The sequence below is a fragment of the Carlito syrichta genome, unplaced genomic scaffold (genome assembly GCF_000164805.1).
Source record: "Carlito syrichta isolate Samal-C Ts95f unplaced genomic scaffold, Tarsius_syrichta-2.0.1 Scaffold287539, whole genome shotgun sequence".
Classification (NCBI taxonomy): domain Eukaryota; kingdom Metazoa; phylum Chordata; class Mammalia; order Primates; family Tarsiidae; genus Carlito; species Carlito syrichta.
Genome location: NW_007231635.1, coordinates 115,614 through 132,704, shown reverse-complemented (window position 1 = coordinate 132,704; position 17,091 = coordinate 115,614). Strand labels below are relative to the sequence as shown.

The 17,091-nt window shown below is 48.3% G+C and overlaps 1 protein-coding gene across 1 annotated transcript in view; it reads left to right on the top strand.

The window, feature by feature from the left end:
• The first annotated feature begins 529 nt into the window (after positions 1-529).
• CD101 (CD101 molecule) overlaps positions 530-17,091 on the top strand; it is a 32,376-nt gene continuing 15,814 nt past the window's right edge. The window contains exons 1-6 of the mRNA XM_008052835.1: positions 530-1,040; positions 4,061-4,477; positions 6,845-7,231; positions 11,119-11,502; positions 12,453-12,857; positions 16,391-16,798. Of these exons, the coding sequence (XP_008051026.1) occupies positions 530-1,040; positions 4,061-4,477; positions 6,845-7,231; positions 11,119-11,502; positions 12,453-12,857; positions 16,391-16,798 (2,512 nt within the window). The remainder of the gene's footprint in view (positions 1,041-4,060; positions 4,478-6,844; positions 7,232-11,118; positions 11,503-12,452; positions 12,858-16,390; positions 16,799-17,091) is intronic.

Here is a 17,091-nt window from a genome sequence, read left to right as displayed (position 1 = left end):
CACTGCACTCCAGCCTGGGTGACAGAGTGACACTTGACTAAATAATAATAATAATAGATACATTTAGATAAGCAGTTTTTTGGGGGGAAGGGGTTGGTTTTTTTTAGTCTCGCTCTGTCACCCAGGCTGGAGTGCAATGGCACATTGCTCACGACCACCCGCAGCCTCGACCTGCTGGGCTCAGGCAATCCTGCCGCCTCAGCCTTCCAAGTAGCTGGAATCACAGGTGCACGCCACCACACCTGACTCATTTTTTGATTTGTTATAGAGACAAGGTCTCGCCAAGTTGCCCAGGCTGGTCTCGAACCCCTGGACTCAGGCATTCCTCTCGCTTCCGCCTCCCAAAGGGCTGGGATTACAGGCGTGAACCACCATGCCTGGCAGATGTTTTACAGAAGCGGTCATGTTACATGGACGAAGCTTAACTTTTTGTAAGAGAGTGAAGATTCCTATGAAAGTTCAAGTTATAAAAAGACAATGAGCTCATCCAGCCGTCCCACGGCGGCTCTGCCTGGAGAAGCTGTGGAGCATGGAGTGGACGGTAGCTAATAACCTGCGCTCTCATTTCCCGGAATTGCAACAGAGGGAGCGACCTGAAGTGCAGCACTGGGAACTGGGGCGCTCATCTATTTTTATCCCCCTCTTTCTCCCACTGCCAGCTAAACTCGGCACTGGCCAGAGGGAAGTCACGGTTCCCAGAGGCCCGCTGTTTCGCGCCGAAGGATACCCCGTCAGCATCGGCTGCAACGTCACTGGCTACAAGGGCCCTTCCGAGCAGCATTTCCGGTGGTCTGTTTACCTGCTGACAGCTCCAACCCGTGAGGTTCAGGTGGTCAGCACCAACGATGCCACCTTCTCTTACGCGATATACCAACAGCGGGTGCGCAGTGGGGACGTCTCCGTGGAGCGGATCCAGGGCCACTCCGTCCTGCTGCACATCACGAAGCTCCAGATGAAGGACGCCGGCGAGTACGAGTGTCACACGCCGAACACCGACGGGAAGTACCACGGGAGTTACAGTGCCAAGACTCGTCTGACCGGTAAGCTGTGCCCAGCTCTGCTCGCCAGCCTCGCCCTCGCGGTGCCTTGGAGGGGGGTGTGGCTTTGTTCTGTCCTTTAGCCCGCCTTGCCCTCCGGATGCTTTAGAGAGTTGTCCCAAGTGGGTCTCTCATGTGCTCCAAAACCATCCATTCATTTTTGTCAACGATGTGGGCCTTAAAGACCTAGAGGAATGGGATTAACGGTAGTGAATATCTGTCCGGGGACGGGGAGACACCCCTGATCAACAAGGGTGCCCGAATGAAGCATACTTGTATACCTAACCCTTAACGGTACCCCACAATATCATAATAAAAAAATACTGACTGTAAAAATTAAAGAAAAAACTTAGAGGAGATGGTGTACAGTTTTCCCAAGGCCTCCGTCCATGGCCGTCCAGAGATTGGTAAGAGCAACAGTGTTAGACAAAGCCATGCGCGTTCTCCCTGTGTTGTTTCTGCTTGGAGACAGAACAGTAACTTGCAAGAGAGCTGGTGTTAGTGTCATCGGTGATCAGTCATTAACTTAGAAGTGATTACTCTTGGCCAGGCATGGTGGCTCGTGCCTGTAATCCCAGCACTTTGGGAGGCCGAGACAGGAGGATTGCTTGAGACCAGGAGTTCGAGACCAGTCTAGGTAATGTAGTGACACCTCATCTATTAAAAAAATTATACGTCTCTCTATATCATATATATGTTAATATTCTTAAACCACCATTCTCTGCATATTTACCTGGGGGGAAAGGGTCAAAGTCCTTGTGACTGTCACTTAGTCCCTTTGCCTGGACTATCTATCCCCCCTTTTGCAGCTTTGTAAACGCCTACAGATACTGCAGCACCCAGTTTAGATCTTGCCTCTGCTGTGCGCAGTATTCCCACCATTGTTTCCTCATGATCCTCTGTTAGTACCACTTTTTGTTTTTTTGAGTCAGAGTCTTACTCTGATGCCCAGGCGCTCATGGCCATCTCAGCCTTGACCTACTGGGCTCAGGCGATCCTTCTGCCTCAGCCTTCCAAGTAGCTGGAGCCATAGGCGTGTGCCACCACACCTGACTAATTTTTTTGATTTATGATATAGAGACAAGGTCTCGTCAAGTTGCCCAGGCTGGTCTCAAACCCCAGGGCTCAGGCAGTCCTCTCACCTCCGCCTCCCAAAGTGTTGGGATCACAGGTGCACCCGGCAGCACCACTGTTATTCATGTTTATGCAGTTACGGGGTAGCGGACTATCTGTATGCCTCTCTCCCACCACGTGCGGAGCTGCTTGAGAAGAGGAAGCTCATCTCGGCTCCCAGCACAGTAGTTAGCGCTGAGTAGATAGACGCTCAGTACTGTCCATTGATCAGATCTTAGTGTCGCTTTCGGTGGAGGTTAAAGCAACGCCATCTTGGATGCTAATCACCATGTTGACTTCTGATTAACCCCAGTTCCAGGAATACCTCTAAGACGTCTACTTTCATGTACTCACCTTAAATCCTGTTATGGTAAACACGTACTTTCCATAAATCCCGCCCTTAGGCAAATTCCCTGTGTCCTGTAAGTGTGAGTCTGAAGGGTAACACTGGGGAATCCACTGTCTCACAGGATAGGGCTTCTATTTGTAAGTTACTGCGAAACGTTTCTTTCTGAGAAACTGATTTGACAGACTCTCTTCTGCCTTTCAGCCTCCTTGACCTCTGAGGGTACGTTTGCATAAACCTCTTCACCACACAGAACGTTTTCTCAGAAGCTCAGGCGGTGTGATTTCATTTGAGGAAAAAAGAACCAGCGGGATAGTGAGATAGTTACCTAGACTTTGGTTAAGGGCTGCATTTTGTCTCCAAATGACAAATTATAACAGATCCTTTATAAAGAAGCAGGTTAAAGCCCAGGGAGAGGAGGTGATGTATCCAAATTTGTGTAGTCAGACGGGGACAGATTTAGGATCAGAATCTAGGTCTTCTACCTCTCAAAGTTTTCTCTCTTTAAATACGTGCTCTGGACCAGGTGCAATGGCTCATGCCTGTAATCCCAGCACTTTGGGAGATTGAAGTGAGAAACCTGCTTGAGACCAGGAGTTCAAGACGAGGTTAGGTAACACAGTGATATCTCATCTATTAAAAAAAATTATACCTATATATTATTATTCTCATACCACCGTTCTCTACATATTTAGCTGTGGGGATAGGGCCAAAGTCCTCGTGACTGTCACTTAGTTCCTTTGCCTGGAATACCGATCCCCCCTTTTGCAGCTTAGCAAACTCCTACATATACTTCAGCACCCAGTTTAGATCTTGGCTCTTCTGTGGACAATATTCCCACCATTGTTTCCTCATGATCCTGTTAGTACTTTTTTTTTTTTTGAGTCTCACTTTGATGCCCAGTGGAGTACAGTGACATGCTCATTTTGAGATCAGCCTGGGCAACTTGGTGAGACCTTGTCTCTACAATAAAAAAAAAAAAAAGTTAGCCGGGCATGGTGGCACATGCCTGTAATTCTGGCTACTTGGAAGCTGAGGCAGAAGGATGGCCTGAACCCAGCAGGATGAGGCTGAGGTGGCCGAGATCGTGCCACTGCACTTCAGCCTGGACAACAGAGTGAGACTCTGACTCAAATACATACATACAAACATACATATGTACTCTGTCTGAGTAGCTAAGTTGGCCCCAGCCTAAGCTAATAAGCAAAGTCAGGGTCAACACATCCGTGAGCCGTTTGCTTTGCCAAGTTCCACACACATCGATGCCAAAGTTCCCGTTGGCAATAGCAAAACCATATGGATAAGAAAGCATGTGGGCCAGGCAAAGTGGGGACCAAAGGGAGGCCCAAACTTGGCCTGTATGATGACCACTTGGATACCTAATCCTGGATCGCACCCCACCTCTTTAAAATAAAATAAATATTTTTAAAAAAGCGTACGGGTAGTGGGACCACAACTCAGAGGGTGTGCTTTGCAGATGGTGGCTCAGGGCACCGTCGTCCCCGAAGGAGGCTGACTGGACAAGCGCCGGCCAGTCAGACTCTGATCCTTCCCCTGTTTCCAGTTATTCCAGACACCCTCTCGGCCACCATGAGTCCTCAGACTCTCAGTAAGGAGGAAGGCGAGCCGTTGGAACTTACTTGCGAGGCATCCAAAGTCACAGCTCAACACACGCACCTCTCTGTCACCTGGTACGTGATACAGGATGGAGGAGGAAGCCCGGCCACCGAGATTCTCTCTCTCTCCAAGGATTTTATGCTGGTTCCCGGGCCCCTGTATACCGAGAGGTTTGCCGCTGGCGACGTCCGGCTCGGGAAGCTGGGGGCCACCACCTTCAGGTTGTCCATCGAGAGGCTCCGCCCCTCAGATCAGGGTCGCCTGTTCTGTGAGGCCATGGAGTGGATTCAGGATCCGGATGAAACCTGGGTGTCCATCACAAAAAAGCAGACAGATCAAACCACTCTGAGGATCCAGCCGGCAGGTAAGTATCTTCCCAGGAAATCCATTCATTCGCTCATGGTGGGTACCTGTCGGGTATCTTTTTCCAATCTTTTGTTGGCTCTAAAAAAAATGGACTGGAAAGCAGAGTAAACGTTGTTGTCGTCATTGGGAAGCGTGACTAAGAGGAAGGACACTGAACTTTGGTTCTGTCCTTAGGAGGTTCTGATGGGATAAGATCGGTCAAACGGTTCGCTCGATCCCATAGGCCAGTCAGGGAAGTCGTTTTATGACCGTTTTTGCCAGACTATGTTAGCATCTTATCTACATTGTCTGCCCTCGTTCTAACAACCAGCCTCTGAGGCACGTAAGTGACTTCTTATTTATTTACTTCGTTTTCAACCTGTTTAGTTTTTGTTCATTTCTTGAGACAGAGTCTTACTCGGATGCCTAGGCTGCAGTGCTGTGGCATGATCACAGCTTACCACGGCCTCAGTCTCCTGAGCTCAGGCAATTCTTCAGCCTCCGTCTCCCAAGGAGCTGGGACTATAGGCACGTGCTGCCATGCCGGACTAATTTCTTTATTTTGTGGTAGAGACGAAGTCTCACGATGTTGCCTAGGCTGGTCTCGAATTCTTGGGCTCAAGTAATCCTCCACCTCCGCCTCCCAAAGTGCTGGGATTACAGGCGTGAGCCACCACTTCCAATCGACTCCTCATTTTATTTTATTTTATTTTTTTTTGAGTTGGAGTCTCACTCTGTCGCCCAGACTGGAGTGCAGTGGCCGCTCCCAGCCACCGCAGCCTCGCCTACTGGGCTCCGGCGATCCTTCTGCCTCAGCCTTCCGAGTAGCTGGAACTATAGGCGCGCGCTATCACGCCTGGCTCATTTTGATTTTTAAAAGCAAGATCCTGAGCCCCAGACATGCTCCATGCACTACCTAAGCTCACCCAGCAGTGAGATGGGGGCTGGCATTCAAGGGCAGGCCTGCTCTCAAAGCAGTTTCAGTTTCCAACACAAAGCCTTGTCTTTGTCGGTGCTGGGATTTCCTTCCACCTTACCCCTTTTCCAGTTTGGAATGACGTCACTTGATCCATTGGCACCTTTGTCAAAGCAAGCAGAAAGGCTTTGTCTGTGATTCCTGGTCTGTCCAACAGGAAAGGGTTGTTAGATCATATGCTGAATTCCCATTGCTAAAAGCAATGATCCAGAGGTGGATCTCTGAAATGTGTTTCTTTTCTAAGAAGAGTGTTATTCTGCTCCATTAAAAATTGTCCTGTTGGCCTCAAGTATCCAAGTTATACTCAGAGGACCTTATGGCACTGTATCACATGTGCTTTTTTTTTCTTTGAATCAGGGTCTCACTCTGTTCCCCAGGCTGGAGTGCAGTCCACAATCATGGCTTACTGTAGCCTCAACTCCTGCACTCAGGAGATCTTTTCACCTCATCCTTCCAAGTAGCTGAGGCTACAGGCATGCACCACCACGACTGACTACTGTTTTTATTTTTTGAAGAGACGAGGTCTTACCATGTTGCCCACGGTGGTCTCAAAATCCTGGGCTCAAGCAATCCTCCCACCTCAGCCTCCCAAAGTGCTGGGATTACAGGCATGAGCTACTACACCTGGCCACATGTACTTTTTGACTTAGGAAAATTCCATTGGATATTCTCAGCCAAGAAAAAAAGGAAGAAAGAAAAAAAGAGAGAGCAAGTAATCACAATTTACAGCAACTCAGCATAAAGTATTTAATTTAATTTATGTGAAGTAGATATAAAATATTTAATTCAGTGTAACATATTTTATTTTTTAATTTAAAAAGCCTACATAGCTGTGTACTACAAACATTTGTGCATACATCTTGCTTACTAGGATTGCATTCGGAACACCATGTGTGCTGTCCTTTCTGGGTGACTTAGGGAATAGTCATGAACATTTTGACTCCAGGGATTTTTTGGCTTAACTGCTACCACAGAACTGAGTTCCCCCCTCAAATGTGATCCCTGTGGTATCCTTACAGGGGATACGGTCTCTCTCTGGTATTTATTTATTTACTTTTGAGTTGGAGTCTCACTCTGTCGCCCAGACTGGACTGCAGTGGCCGCTCCCGACCACTGCAGCCTCGACCTGCTGGACTCCGGCGATCCTCCTACCTCAGCCTTCCAAGTAGCTGGAACTACAGGCGCGCGCTACCACGCCCAGCTAATTTTTTGATTTATTGTAGAGATGAGATCTCGCCAAGTTGCCCAGGTGGGTCTCGAGCCCGCGGGCTCAGACAATCCACTCACCTCGGCCTCCCAAAGTGCTGGGATGACAGGCTGAGCCACTGAGCCCGGCCCTCTCTCTGGTATGGTATTAAAAGGGCAGATGCAGTGGACTCTCTAAATACCTGCCTTGCTTTTGTTTCCCAGTGAAAGATTTTCAAGTCAACATTACAGCCGACAGCTCGTTTGCTGAAGGGAAACCCTTAGAACTGCTCTGCCTGGTTGTGGGCGCCGGCCATGACCCACAACTTCAAGGCATTTGGTTCTTTAATGAGATCGAAATGGCCCACATTGATGCCGGTGGAGTCCTGGACCTGAAGAACAGCTACAAAGACAGGGCAAGTCAAGGACAGCTCCGAGTGTCAAAGTTAGGCCCCAAGGCTTTCTCTCTCAAGATCTTCTCTGCTGCCTCAGAGGATGAAGGTGCCTACAAATGTGAGGTGGCCGAGGTGACGAGAACTCGGATGGGCTCCTGGCAGTTGCTTCAGAGAAAGCAGTCACCGGAGAGCCACGTGTATCTACGGAAGCCAGCAGGTATGTGAAACCCAGGCGTGCATTGGGGTGCTCTCAGGTCTCCCCCTTTGTTAGCAGAGGATGTCTTCGTGGACACGAGGTGGTCTTCCTGAAGAGCCGGGTGTCCGTCAGGTCACACTGGAGGTAAGAGTGGAATAAAGCACGCAGACTAGCTGGAGACCTGAGTCCAGGAAGTAGGGTGTAGCCACAGACACACCACTTCACGTCTCTAAAGCTCAGTTTCCTCATCTGTGTCATGGTGGCCACAACTAGAGGATCTTTTGTTTTTTTTGAGTTGGAGTCTCACGCTGTCGCCCAGACTGGAGTGCAGTGGCCGCTCCCGGCCACCGCAGCCTCGACCTGCTGGGCTCCGGCAATCCTTCCGCCTCATCCTTCCAAGTAGCAGTAACTACAGGCATGCGCTACCACGCCCGGCTGATTTTTTTGATTTAGTGTAGAGATGAGGTCTCGCCAAGTTGCCCAGGCGGGTCTCCAACCCGCGGGCTCAGGCGATCCACTCACCTCAGCCTCCCAAAGGCGCGGGATTACAGGCTGAGCCACCGAGCCCGGCTGCCAATCCCTTTCTTATAGTATTGTGACAAATATTCAGGGTCTGCTTATGAGTGAGAACGTGTGGTACTCTGTTCTTTGTTTCTGTGACAGATCACTGAGTATGATCGACTCTAAATCCATCCAAGTCGCTGCGAAGTCCATATGTTTGTCCTTCTTTATGGCTGCATAATATTCCATTGTGTATATGTACCACATTTTTTCTTATCCAGTCCAGTTTCGATGGGCTAGGCTGGCGTCTTTCAATCACCTTCTGTTAAGTCCCTACTATGTTAACCTGATATGGGAAATAATCATAATTCCACTCACAGTAAAAATGAAGAAGCAATTGATAGTGGGCTGACTCCGTTCCCTGCCTTTGCCGTGACGGGGTGAGACGCCAGCCCAGACGGTTCTGAGTGTCTACCTGCACGAAACTGAGAAAGCTGCTCAGCCTACCTTTACTTTATGAAGGTTGGGTGCCCTTAAGCCTATTTGAATCACCAGTGTTTTTTGTGTGTCAAGAAACAGACAAATCCACAGCTAATGTCAGGATTTGCTAGGCTGCGTGCTGTTCCCTTCAAAGTCTAGAAAGATTAGTTGCCCAAAAGCAAACATTTTTTAAAAAATGCTTTAAATTTTAAGAACTGAGCTAAAAATAAAGACATCTTTATTGCACTATCTCATTAGAGTCATCTCCAAAGATAGATATGTTTCCTTTCCATGTTCTTCTCCCATCACCCCATTTGCTGGGAAGGAAGACACACAGGCTTTGGCCCAGAGCAGCAGGCCAGAAAGTGTGTTGATGCTAGTTTTCACACTAAACGTTTGGCCTCGCTTTCTAGGATTCCGGAAAAGAACATAGGCAGGTTTACATATTTACCCACAGATAAATCTCTGCTGCATGCCTCTCAGTAAACCTCCCCCGCCCCAGGACCTATCTGCAGCCTTTCTTAAACACGGTACGTGGGAATTTGTGCCACAGAGATCCAGAGGTGTGCTGCAGGGTTCACAGCTTAGAATCCCACCGATAGGGTCGTCTTCCAGAACTAAAAATAGCTCTTTGAATAGGTTGGAGTCCAGACTGGGCCTGACATGTAGAAACAGGAAACGTTATTAGCATATTTATTAAGGCTCCTGTTTAATATGCATTCTCTTTTGAGAGTCAAACATTACTTGAAGTATGAGCAGAGTTTTATCGTGCTGTGAATATTTTAAACAGAAGGAGACACCCATTACCACTGTGAATGTGTAACTTACACACACACAGCAAATTTATTGCTTGTACCAAGAGGCAGTAATGACCACAATGTACTGAGGAAAGTTCATTTAAAGAAAAAAAGATGTTAGTTGAAACATATCATAATGGTTATGTTAAAGTGGTAAGGTTATGAGTAATAATTTCCCCTCTAATTTCTAAACTTGTCATGAGTCTGTTTTAACTTTCAAATTAAATTTGAAAGCAGACTTGCTTTTTTTTTTAACAGAATTCTGAATATTAACCTTCTTTCTGCTTTTATAACTTATGTATATATATGCATAAAACAGTCAGAGACTGAAGTCCTTTCTCAGCAGGGAAGAGCAATTTGCAAATTCATTTAGATCATATTTAGATTTCTAATGCTAGGTCTATTTTGTTTTTTTATTTTGCTTTGAATTACCTCTGCTTTCGCCAGGGTCTATCATTAGACACTAATGCTTGTAGCGAACCGTTACTGACCACGGTCTCTGGCTGTCCAGGCTGAGACCCTAGCAAGTGCCATTTGTTCAGTCCTCTCTACCGTGCAGTAAGGTGGGTACTGTTGTTACCTTCATTTTATAAGAAGGTCCTTGGCCTTAAACATAATGCTGAACTACCCAGAATGCACGAGCTGCTCAGGGATCTATGCATTGCCCACACAGCAACCAGGACAAAACCTTGCACAATAAGTGTTTGTGGAATGAATGACTTGAATTTCTCATCTGGGAGCCAGATTTACATTTGTAGTTTTACACTGTACTTCAGAAACAAATTGTCCTTTTACCAACATATATATATATATTCCCTCCCTCCCCGCAAGAAACTTTTTTTGTTTGTTTTGACTCAGGATCTCAGGCTGGAGTGCAGTGGCACAATCACAGCTCACCACAGCCTTGACCTCCTGGGCTCAAGCGATCCCTCTGCCTCAGCCTTTTGACTAGCTGGGACTACAGGTGTGCATCACTATACCTGGATAATTTTTTTTTTTTTAATTTTTGTAGAGATATGGTTTCACTATGTTGCCTAGACTGGCCTCAAACTCCTGGTCTCAGGTACTCCTCTCCCCTCAGCCTCCCAAAGTGCTGGGATTACAGATGTGAGCCTCCACGCCTGGCTTCTAAGGAACTATTTTTTTTTTTTTTTTTGAGTTGGAGTCTCGCTCTGTCACTCAGACTGGAGTGCAGTGGCTGATCCCGGCCACCGCAGACTCGACCTGCTGGGCTCTGGCGATCCTTCCGCCTCAGCCTTCCGAGTAGCCGGGATTACAGGCATGCGCTACCACATCTGGCTAATTTTTTTGATTTATTGTAGAGATGAGGTCTCGCCAAGTCGCCCAGGTGGGTCTTGAACCCGCGGGCTCAGCAATTCACTCACCTAGGCCTCCCAAAGCGCGGGATTACAGGCTGAGCCACCGAGCCCGGCCTGGAACTATTTTTTTATGGTAGTATTGTGAACAGATATATAATAAACCATGTTTCTTCCCTGTTTAGAACACATACTAAACCAATTAATATTGGTCAGGGAAAGATAAGGAGGAAGAGGAAGGTTGTTTTGGACTCTGAAGGTCTGACTTATAAAAAACCAAAACTTTAAATGAACACAGCTTTATTACTTTCGGGTTTGTGCATCCACCCTAATTAACCAAACAAAATATTATTAGATGTTTACCCAATTAGATATGCTTAAGGAAGGGCTGATTTAACACACTGATTTTTTTTTAAAAGGTGCAAATTATAAATTGTCTAAGTGTAAAAAGGTTCTCCTGACATTCTTTCTGCTATTTTGTTTCCACTATTTAAATGTTGAGCAAATCTTTTGTCTGGAGTTGGTGCAGGAGGAAACAGCCTGATGTGATTTGTCACAAATTAGTCAAGTCCTAACTAATAAGATTTCACTAGGCCAGGTGCAGTGGCTCACACCTGTAATCCCAGCACTCTGGGAGGCCGAGGTGGGAGGATTGCTTGAGCCCAGGAGTTTGAAACCAGCCTGGGCAATATAGTGAGACCTCGTCTCTACAAAAAAATGATAATTTTTAAAACACTTAAAGGATTTCACTGCACCTTAGAACACTTTCCATTTATTTGAAGCACTCTTTTCTTTTAAAATCTGTCACCCGCAGCAAGAAGTGTGGTTGTGTCGACCAAGAACAAGCAGCAAGCTGTGTGGGAAGGAGAGGCGCTCGCCCTCCTCTGCAAGGCTGGTGGAGCTGAAAGCCCTCTGGCCGTGAGCTGGTGGCACCTGCCACAGGACCGGACTCAGCCAGAGTTTGTGGCTGGCATGGGGCAGGATGGCGTCGTGCAGCTGGGGGCCTCCTCTGGGGGACCCAGTCACCATGGCAACACGAGGCTGGAGAAAGTGGACTGGGCCACCTTCCAGCTGGAGATCACCTCCACTACCGTCACAGACAGTGGCATGTACGAGTGCAGAGTGTCCGAGGGGACCCGGAGCCAGGCCAGAGAGCTGAGCTGGACTCAGGTGATATCAGTCACTGTAAAATCTCTGGGTAAGTGTCAAGGAAATCCTTTTCTGAACTTGTAGGAATTTAATTGTGCGTCATCCCGAGTCACCCGATTATAGTATGTGTATCCCAGGACACAGAGCATGGCCCCCAGCTCCTGTATCTGTCAATTACTCTTCAAAGTGTCTTCATTCGGCTGAGCTCAGTGTCTCAAGCCTGTAATTCCAGCACTTTAGGAGGCCAAGGTGGGAGTATTGCTTGAGGTCAAGAGTTCGAGACCAGCCTGAGCAGCATAGCGAGACCTCCATCTATACGAAAAATATAAAAATTAGCCAGGCGTGGTGGTGCGCACCTGAAGTCCTAGCTACTTGGGAGGCTGAGACGGTGGGGGGATCCCTTGAGTCTAGGAGGACGAGGTTGCAGTGAGCCATGATCGTGCCACTGTACTCCAGCCTGGGCAACAGAAGGAGACGTTGTCTCCAAAAAAAGCGTATATGAAGATTACCTTTTGAGTGCAACTTGTAAGTTACTGTTCAGGGTTACAAACAAAATCCTATGAACTGGAGTCGACTTAGAGAAGAGTGAGCCGAGCCTTGTACATTCTGGCGTTTGAGAGTTGCAGCCCTGGCTTGGCAGAGCCTCTTTGCGCATGTGCAAAAGGATTGGGATTCTGATACTGGGTGGGCAAAGGGGGAGGCCAGACCCCTGGAGCCTCCACTCGGGGCCCTCCCACTCGCAGCAGCTGTTTGGTCGTGGACCGGAGAGGCAATGCCTCTTTGTTGTTGCTGCTGGAACCATCTTAGAAGAGCACTTTGCAAAGCTGAGGTTGGAGTTCAGGACTGACAACACTAATCAACTTCTCTTCGAAAAAATGTGATTCTCCAAACGGACAAACACATGGTCCTACATGACGAAGTGACAACGGGAGAAGCCTGAAAGGCCCGCCCTTTGATTGGGTAGACATGTTAGAAATTGCGTTTTGTCTTTGTGTGCAGAGTCAAGTCTGCAAGTGAGTCTGCTGAGCCGTCAGCCACAAGCGAAGTTAACCAACGCCTTTGACCTGTCCTGCGTAGTGGGGGCCGCCTACTCTGACCTCAAGGTGCTGCTCACTGTGACTTGGCAGTTCCAGCCAGCGAGGGCTCAAGGCTTCCATCGGCTTATTCGGGTCACTCACAACGGCACGATTGAGTGGGGGGATTTCCTCCCCCAGTTCCAGAAGAAGACCAAGGTGTCACAGTCTCCATTCCGTTCTCAGCTCCTCATCCATGATGCCACTGAGGAAGAGACAGGAGTGTATCGGTGTAAAGTGGACGTTTATGACAGGAATTCCCTACACACCCATGGCCCCGTGAGGGCTTCTGCCACCTCTCACCCACTGAGGATAGTCATCACTTTACCAGGTAAACGCCACTTGAAATTAATCCCTGCTTTGCAAACAAGCAAACAGCAGCAACAAAATTCCTCCCCTTTAGACTGAGTTATAGAAATAAAACATAGCCCGGGTGTGGTGGCTCAAGCCGGTCATCCCAGCACTTTGGAAGGCCGAGGCAAGAGGATCGCCTGAGTCCAGGGGTTCGAGACCCGCCTGGGCAACGTGGCGAGACCTCGTCTCTACAATAAATCCAAAAATTAGCCAGGCGTGGTGGCGCATGCCTGTAGTTCCAGCTACTTGGAAGGCTGAGGTGGGAGGATCGCCTGAGCTCAGCAGATCGAGGCTGCGGTGACCGTGAGCGTGCCACTGCACTCCAGCCTGGGCGACAGAGTGAGACGCTGACACACACACACAAATTCTTAATTAAATTAAATTTTAAAAAGGAAAGAAAGAGGGAGGGAAGGAGAGAGGAAAAAGGAAGACACTGCCTCAGCAGAGTTCTGCTGTGTCATGTGTCCTCTCTCATGGCTTGCATTCTCTTATTCGATCAGGCAGTCGCCAGATAGCAGAAGGGCTTTGGACAAGTCGATCTGCGCAAGCCTTAGTCACTTCACCTGTAGATTGTTGGTGTGCAGTTTGAGTGTGGTGACCCCTGTAGCATGCCTAGTGCCTGACACGCCACGCAGATGCTGACGCCTGGTTGCTTTCATTGCGCTCTCTGTTGCTGAGCCGTGTTTTTGGCAGCAGGAATGGTCTCCTTGTTCACTGATTCATGCTTTCACTTATGTGTCCTTTCTGAGGGATTTGCTCCCTCAATTTTCTCTCTTCCTGAAACTTACTTTTTCCTGACCCCATAACCCAAGATTTCCTTGGTTTCCTTCCTAATGCTGCCAGCTCCTTTTCATTCTCTTTGGTGGAATTCACCTCCACCATGGATTTATTCTTTAGAGGAAACTATTTCTTTGGATTTTATCCTTAGTTTTGCACTGTTTTCGTTCTACACGTTCTCCTGAGGTGGACTCATCCCTTCCCACGCACACAGCCTGTAGGCTGATGACTTCCAAATCCGTCATCCTGGAAGAGTTCTCTTCTGATCTCCAGATTCATGTATCCAGCTGTCTCCGAGACATGTCTGCACTCAGTGTGTCAAAACATAAACCGGTTTTTGAAAATGTTAATTCTAGAAACAGGATCTCACTCTCACCCAGGCTGGAGAGCGGTGGCACAATCATACCTCACTGCAGCCTCTAACTCCTGGGTTCCAGTGCTCCTCCTGCTTCAGCCTCCTGATTAGCTAGGTCTACAGGCACACCCAACTAATTTTTTTTTTTTTTTTCTTTGAGTTGGAGTCTCATTCTGTTGCCCAGACTGGAGTGCAGTGGCCGCTCCCGGCCACCGCAGCCTCGACCTGCTGGGCTCCGGCGATCCTTCCGCCTCAGCCTTCCAAGTAGCTGGAACTACTGGCACGCGCTATCACGCCCGGCTGATTTTTTGATTTATTGTAGAGATGAGGTCTCGCCTGCCCAGGCGGTCTCGAACCCACGGGCTCAGGCAATCCACTCACCTCAGCCTCCCAAAGGCGTGGGATTACAGGCTGAGCCACCGAGCCCGGCATTCAACTAATTTTTTTAAATACAGATGGGGTCTTACTATGTTGTCCAGGCATGTCTTAAACTCCTGGCCTCGAGTGGTTTTCCTGCCTTGGTCTCCCAAAGTGCTGGGATTACAGGAGTGAGCTACCTCATCCAGCCTTTAAACCCACTGTTATTATCCAAAGCTACTCCTGCACCGTTCCCTATGTCCCCGCTACCCACCAGTGACCCAAGTTGGAAACCTGAGTCACCCAGAACTCTTTTATGTTCACCTCATGTCCAACCTCTCATAGTGTAACATATAAGTCCTTTACAATCCAGGCTTGTCTTCCACTTTCCATCTAGAATCTGAGCTTCAGCCATGCCGAGTTATTTGCCATTCCTCAATAGTCCATGTTCTTTCTCACTTTCAAAGTGTTTGGTCATGTTGCTTCTTTTGTGTGAAATTTCTTGGCCCCTTCTTCATCAGAAGGATTCCTATAAAGACTTAGCTCAAGCCGGGCTCGGTGGCTCAGCCTGTAATCCCGCACCTTTGGGAGACTGAGGTGAGTGGATTGCCTGAGCCCGCGGGTTCGAGACCCATCTGGGCAACTTGGCGAGACCTCATCTCTACAATAAATTAAAAATTAGCCGGGCGTGGTAGCGCGTGCCTGTAGTTCCAGCTACTTGGAAGGCTGAGGCGGAAGGATCGCCAGAGCCCGGCAGGCCGAGGCTGTGGTGGTCGGGAGCGGCCCTGCCCTCCAGTCTGGGTGACAGAGTGAGACTCTAACTCAAAAAAAAAAAAAAATTAGCTCAGAGTTTGCTTCTCTGGGAGGTCTCTTCTCTCTCCAAGATTTGGGTTAGGTGATCCTGCTGTGTGCTCTGATAGCCACTTCTACAGACTTCTGTCCCACACGGGGAACACGATACTGTCATCTCTCAGCCTCTATCCCTGTACTTGTCTCTCCCTCTAAACTGTGAGCCACTGATGGGAGGTACCCAAAGGACCTGGAGTAGTCTGGCAGAAAATATAGTATGTGTTTAACCCCTTCTCTACAAAAAAAAAATTTTTTTTAAGTATTACTAGGGCATGATGGCACCCACTTACAGTCCTAGCTACCTGGGAGACAGAGGCAGGAGTATCATTTAGCCCAGGAGGTCGAGGCTGCCGTGAGCTACGATCGCACCACTGCACTCTGGCCCAGGCACCAGAGATAGACCTTGTCTTAAAAAAAAAGTCTATTAAAGGAAGAGTAAAGCGTACTTGCAACATCAACGAGCAGTTACAAGAGCAGAATCAGTGATGTGAGAAAGTTAGAATAAGACTTGGAAACAAGAACCATCATTCATCTTTCTGACAAAACGGAAGGGCTGCTGGGGTGAGGGACGGTTGACTCCACCTCCCCATGACACTCCCACCATTGAGTCACTGCAGAGTCACATGCAACTTTAACAGCAACCAAACAACCTTCATTTGTTTAGCCATGTCTGAAGGCAGATAGAACTAGAGTTTGGCCAACTGTGAGTCCAGAAGGTCTTTGGATAGAGAACAGACAGACATGGCATCCACAGGGCCACGTTCTCTCGGTCTGAGCCGTAAAATGGCGCAGGCAAGATGTCTGGGCTTAAACACTGAAGCACTGTCACATGGGAAAGGGAGTTCGGGCTTTTCTGTCTGACACTCCCCCTGCCACTCCAGCCCCTACCAAACAAGGGTACGACGAGGACCGGCAGATGGAAGAGATGACGAGGTGAAATTCAACTTGATATCAGAGAGAATTCTCTGGGGGCAGAGCTGTCCAAAGATGGAATGGGCTGCTCTGTCAGATGGTGACTTGTTCAAAAGCGGAGGGAACCGTCAGTGGGGCAGCGGGAGGGGGAGTCCAACGTGATGGCTGGAGAAGGTATGGCCCTAATGGGCCCCTGCCATCTCTACGACCTTCAAATTCTATTTTCTAGCAAAGTAACTGTTTCCATCCTTTTAATTTAGAGAGCCAGCTCAAAGTGAATTCACGAAGTCAAACCCGAGAGATCTCCATCGGCTCCGACACTGACATAGAATGTAGCGTCTTGTCCCGGGCCACCGGGAACATTCAGCTGGCCATTATTTGGTATTTTTCTTCCCTCTCTGCAAATGCATCCTGCCTGAGGATCCTGGAAATGAACCAAACCAATGTTGTAAAGTATGGGGATGAATTTCACACGTCAAGGAGAAAAAAATTTCACGCCGAGAAAGTGTCCCAAGACTTGTTTCAACTGCACATTCTGAGTGTAGACGACAGTGATCAGGGCACCTATCACTGTGTTGTGGAGGAATGGCTGTCGTCTACAAATGGCACGTGGCACAAACTTGGAGAAAAGAAGTCAGGACTCACAGAACTGAAACTCAAGCCTACAGGTAAATCTCGCAAGCGGATTCTCACAATGTCTTTCTGTAGAATTACCATTTTCTCTTGGGCAGCTGTTCCAGGGAGGGATTATATGGAAGTAAAAACATGACCTGAAGACGCCGAGCACCGTGGCTCACACCTATAATCCCAGCACTTTGGGAGACAGAGGCAAGAGGATTGCCTGAGCCCGCAGGTTTGAGACCAGCCTGGGCAACATGGCGAGACCTCATCTCTCTAATAAATCAAAAAATTAGCTGGGCGTGGTGGTGCATGCCTGTAGTTCCAGCTACTTGGAAGGCTG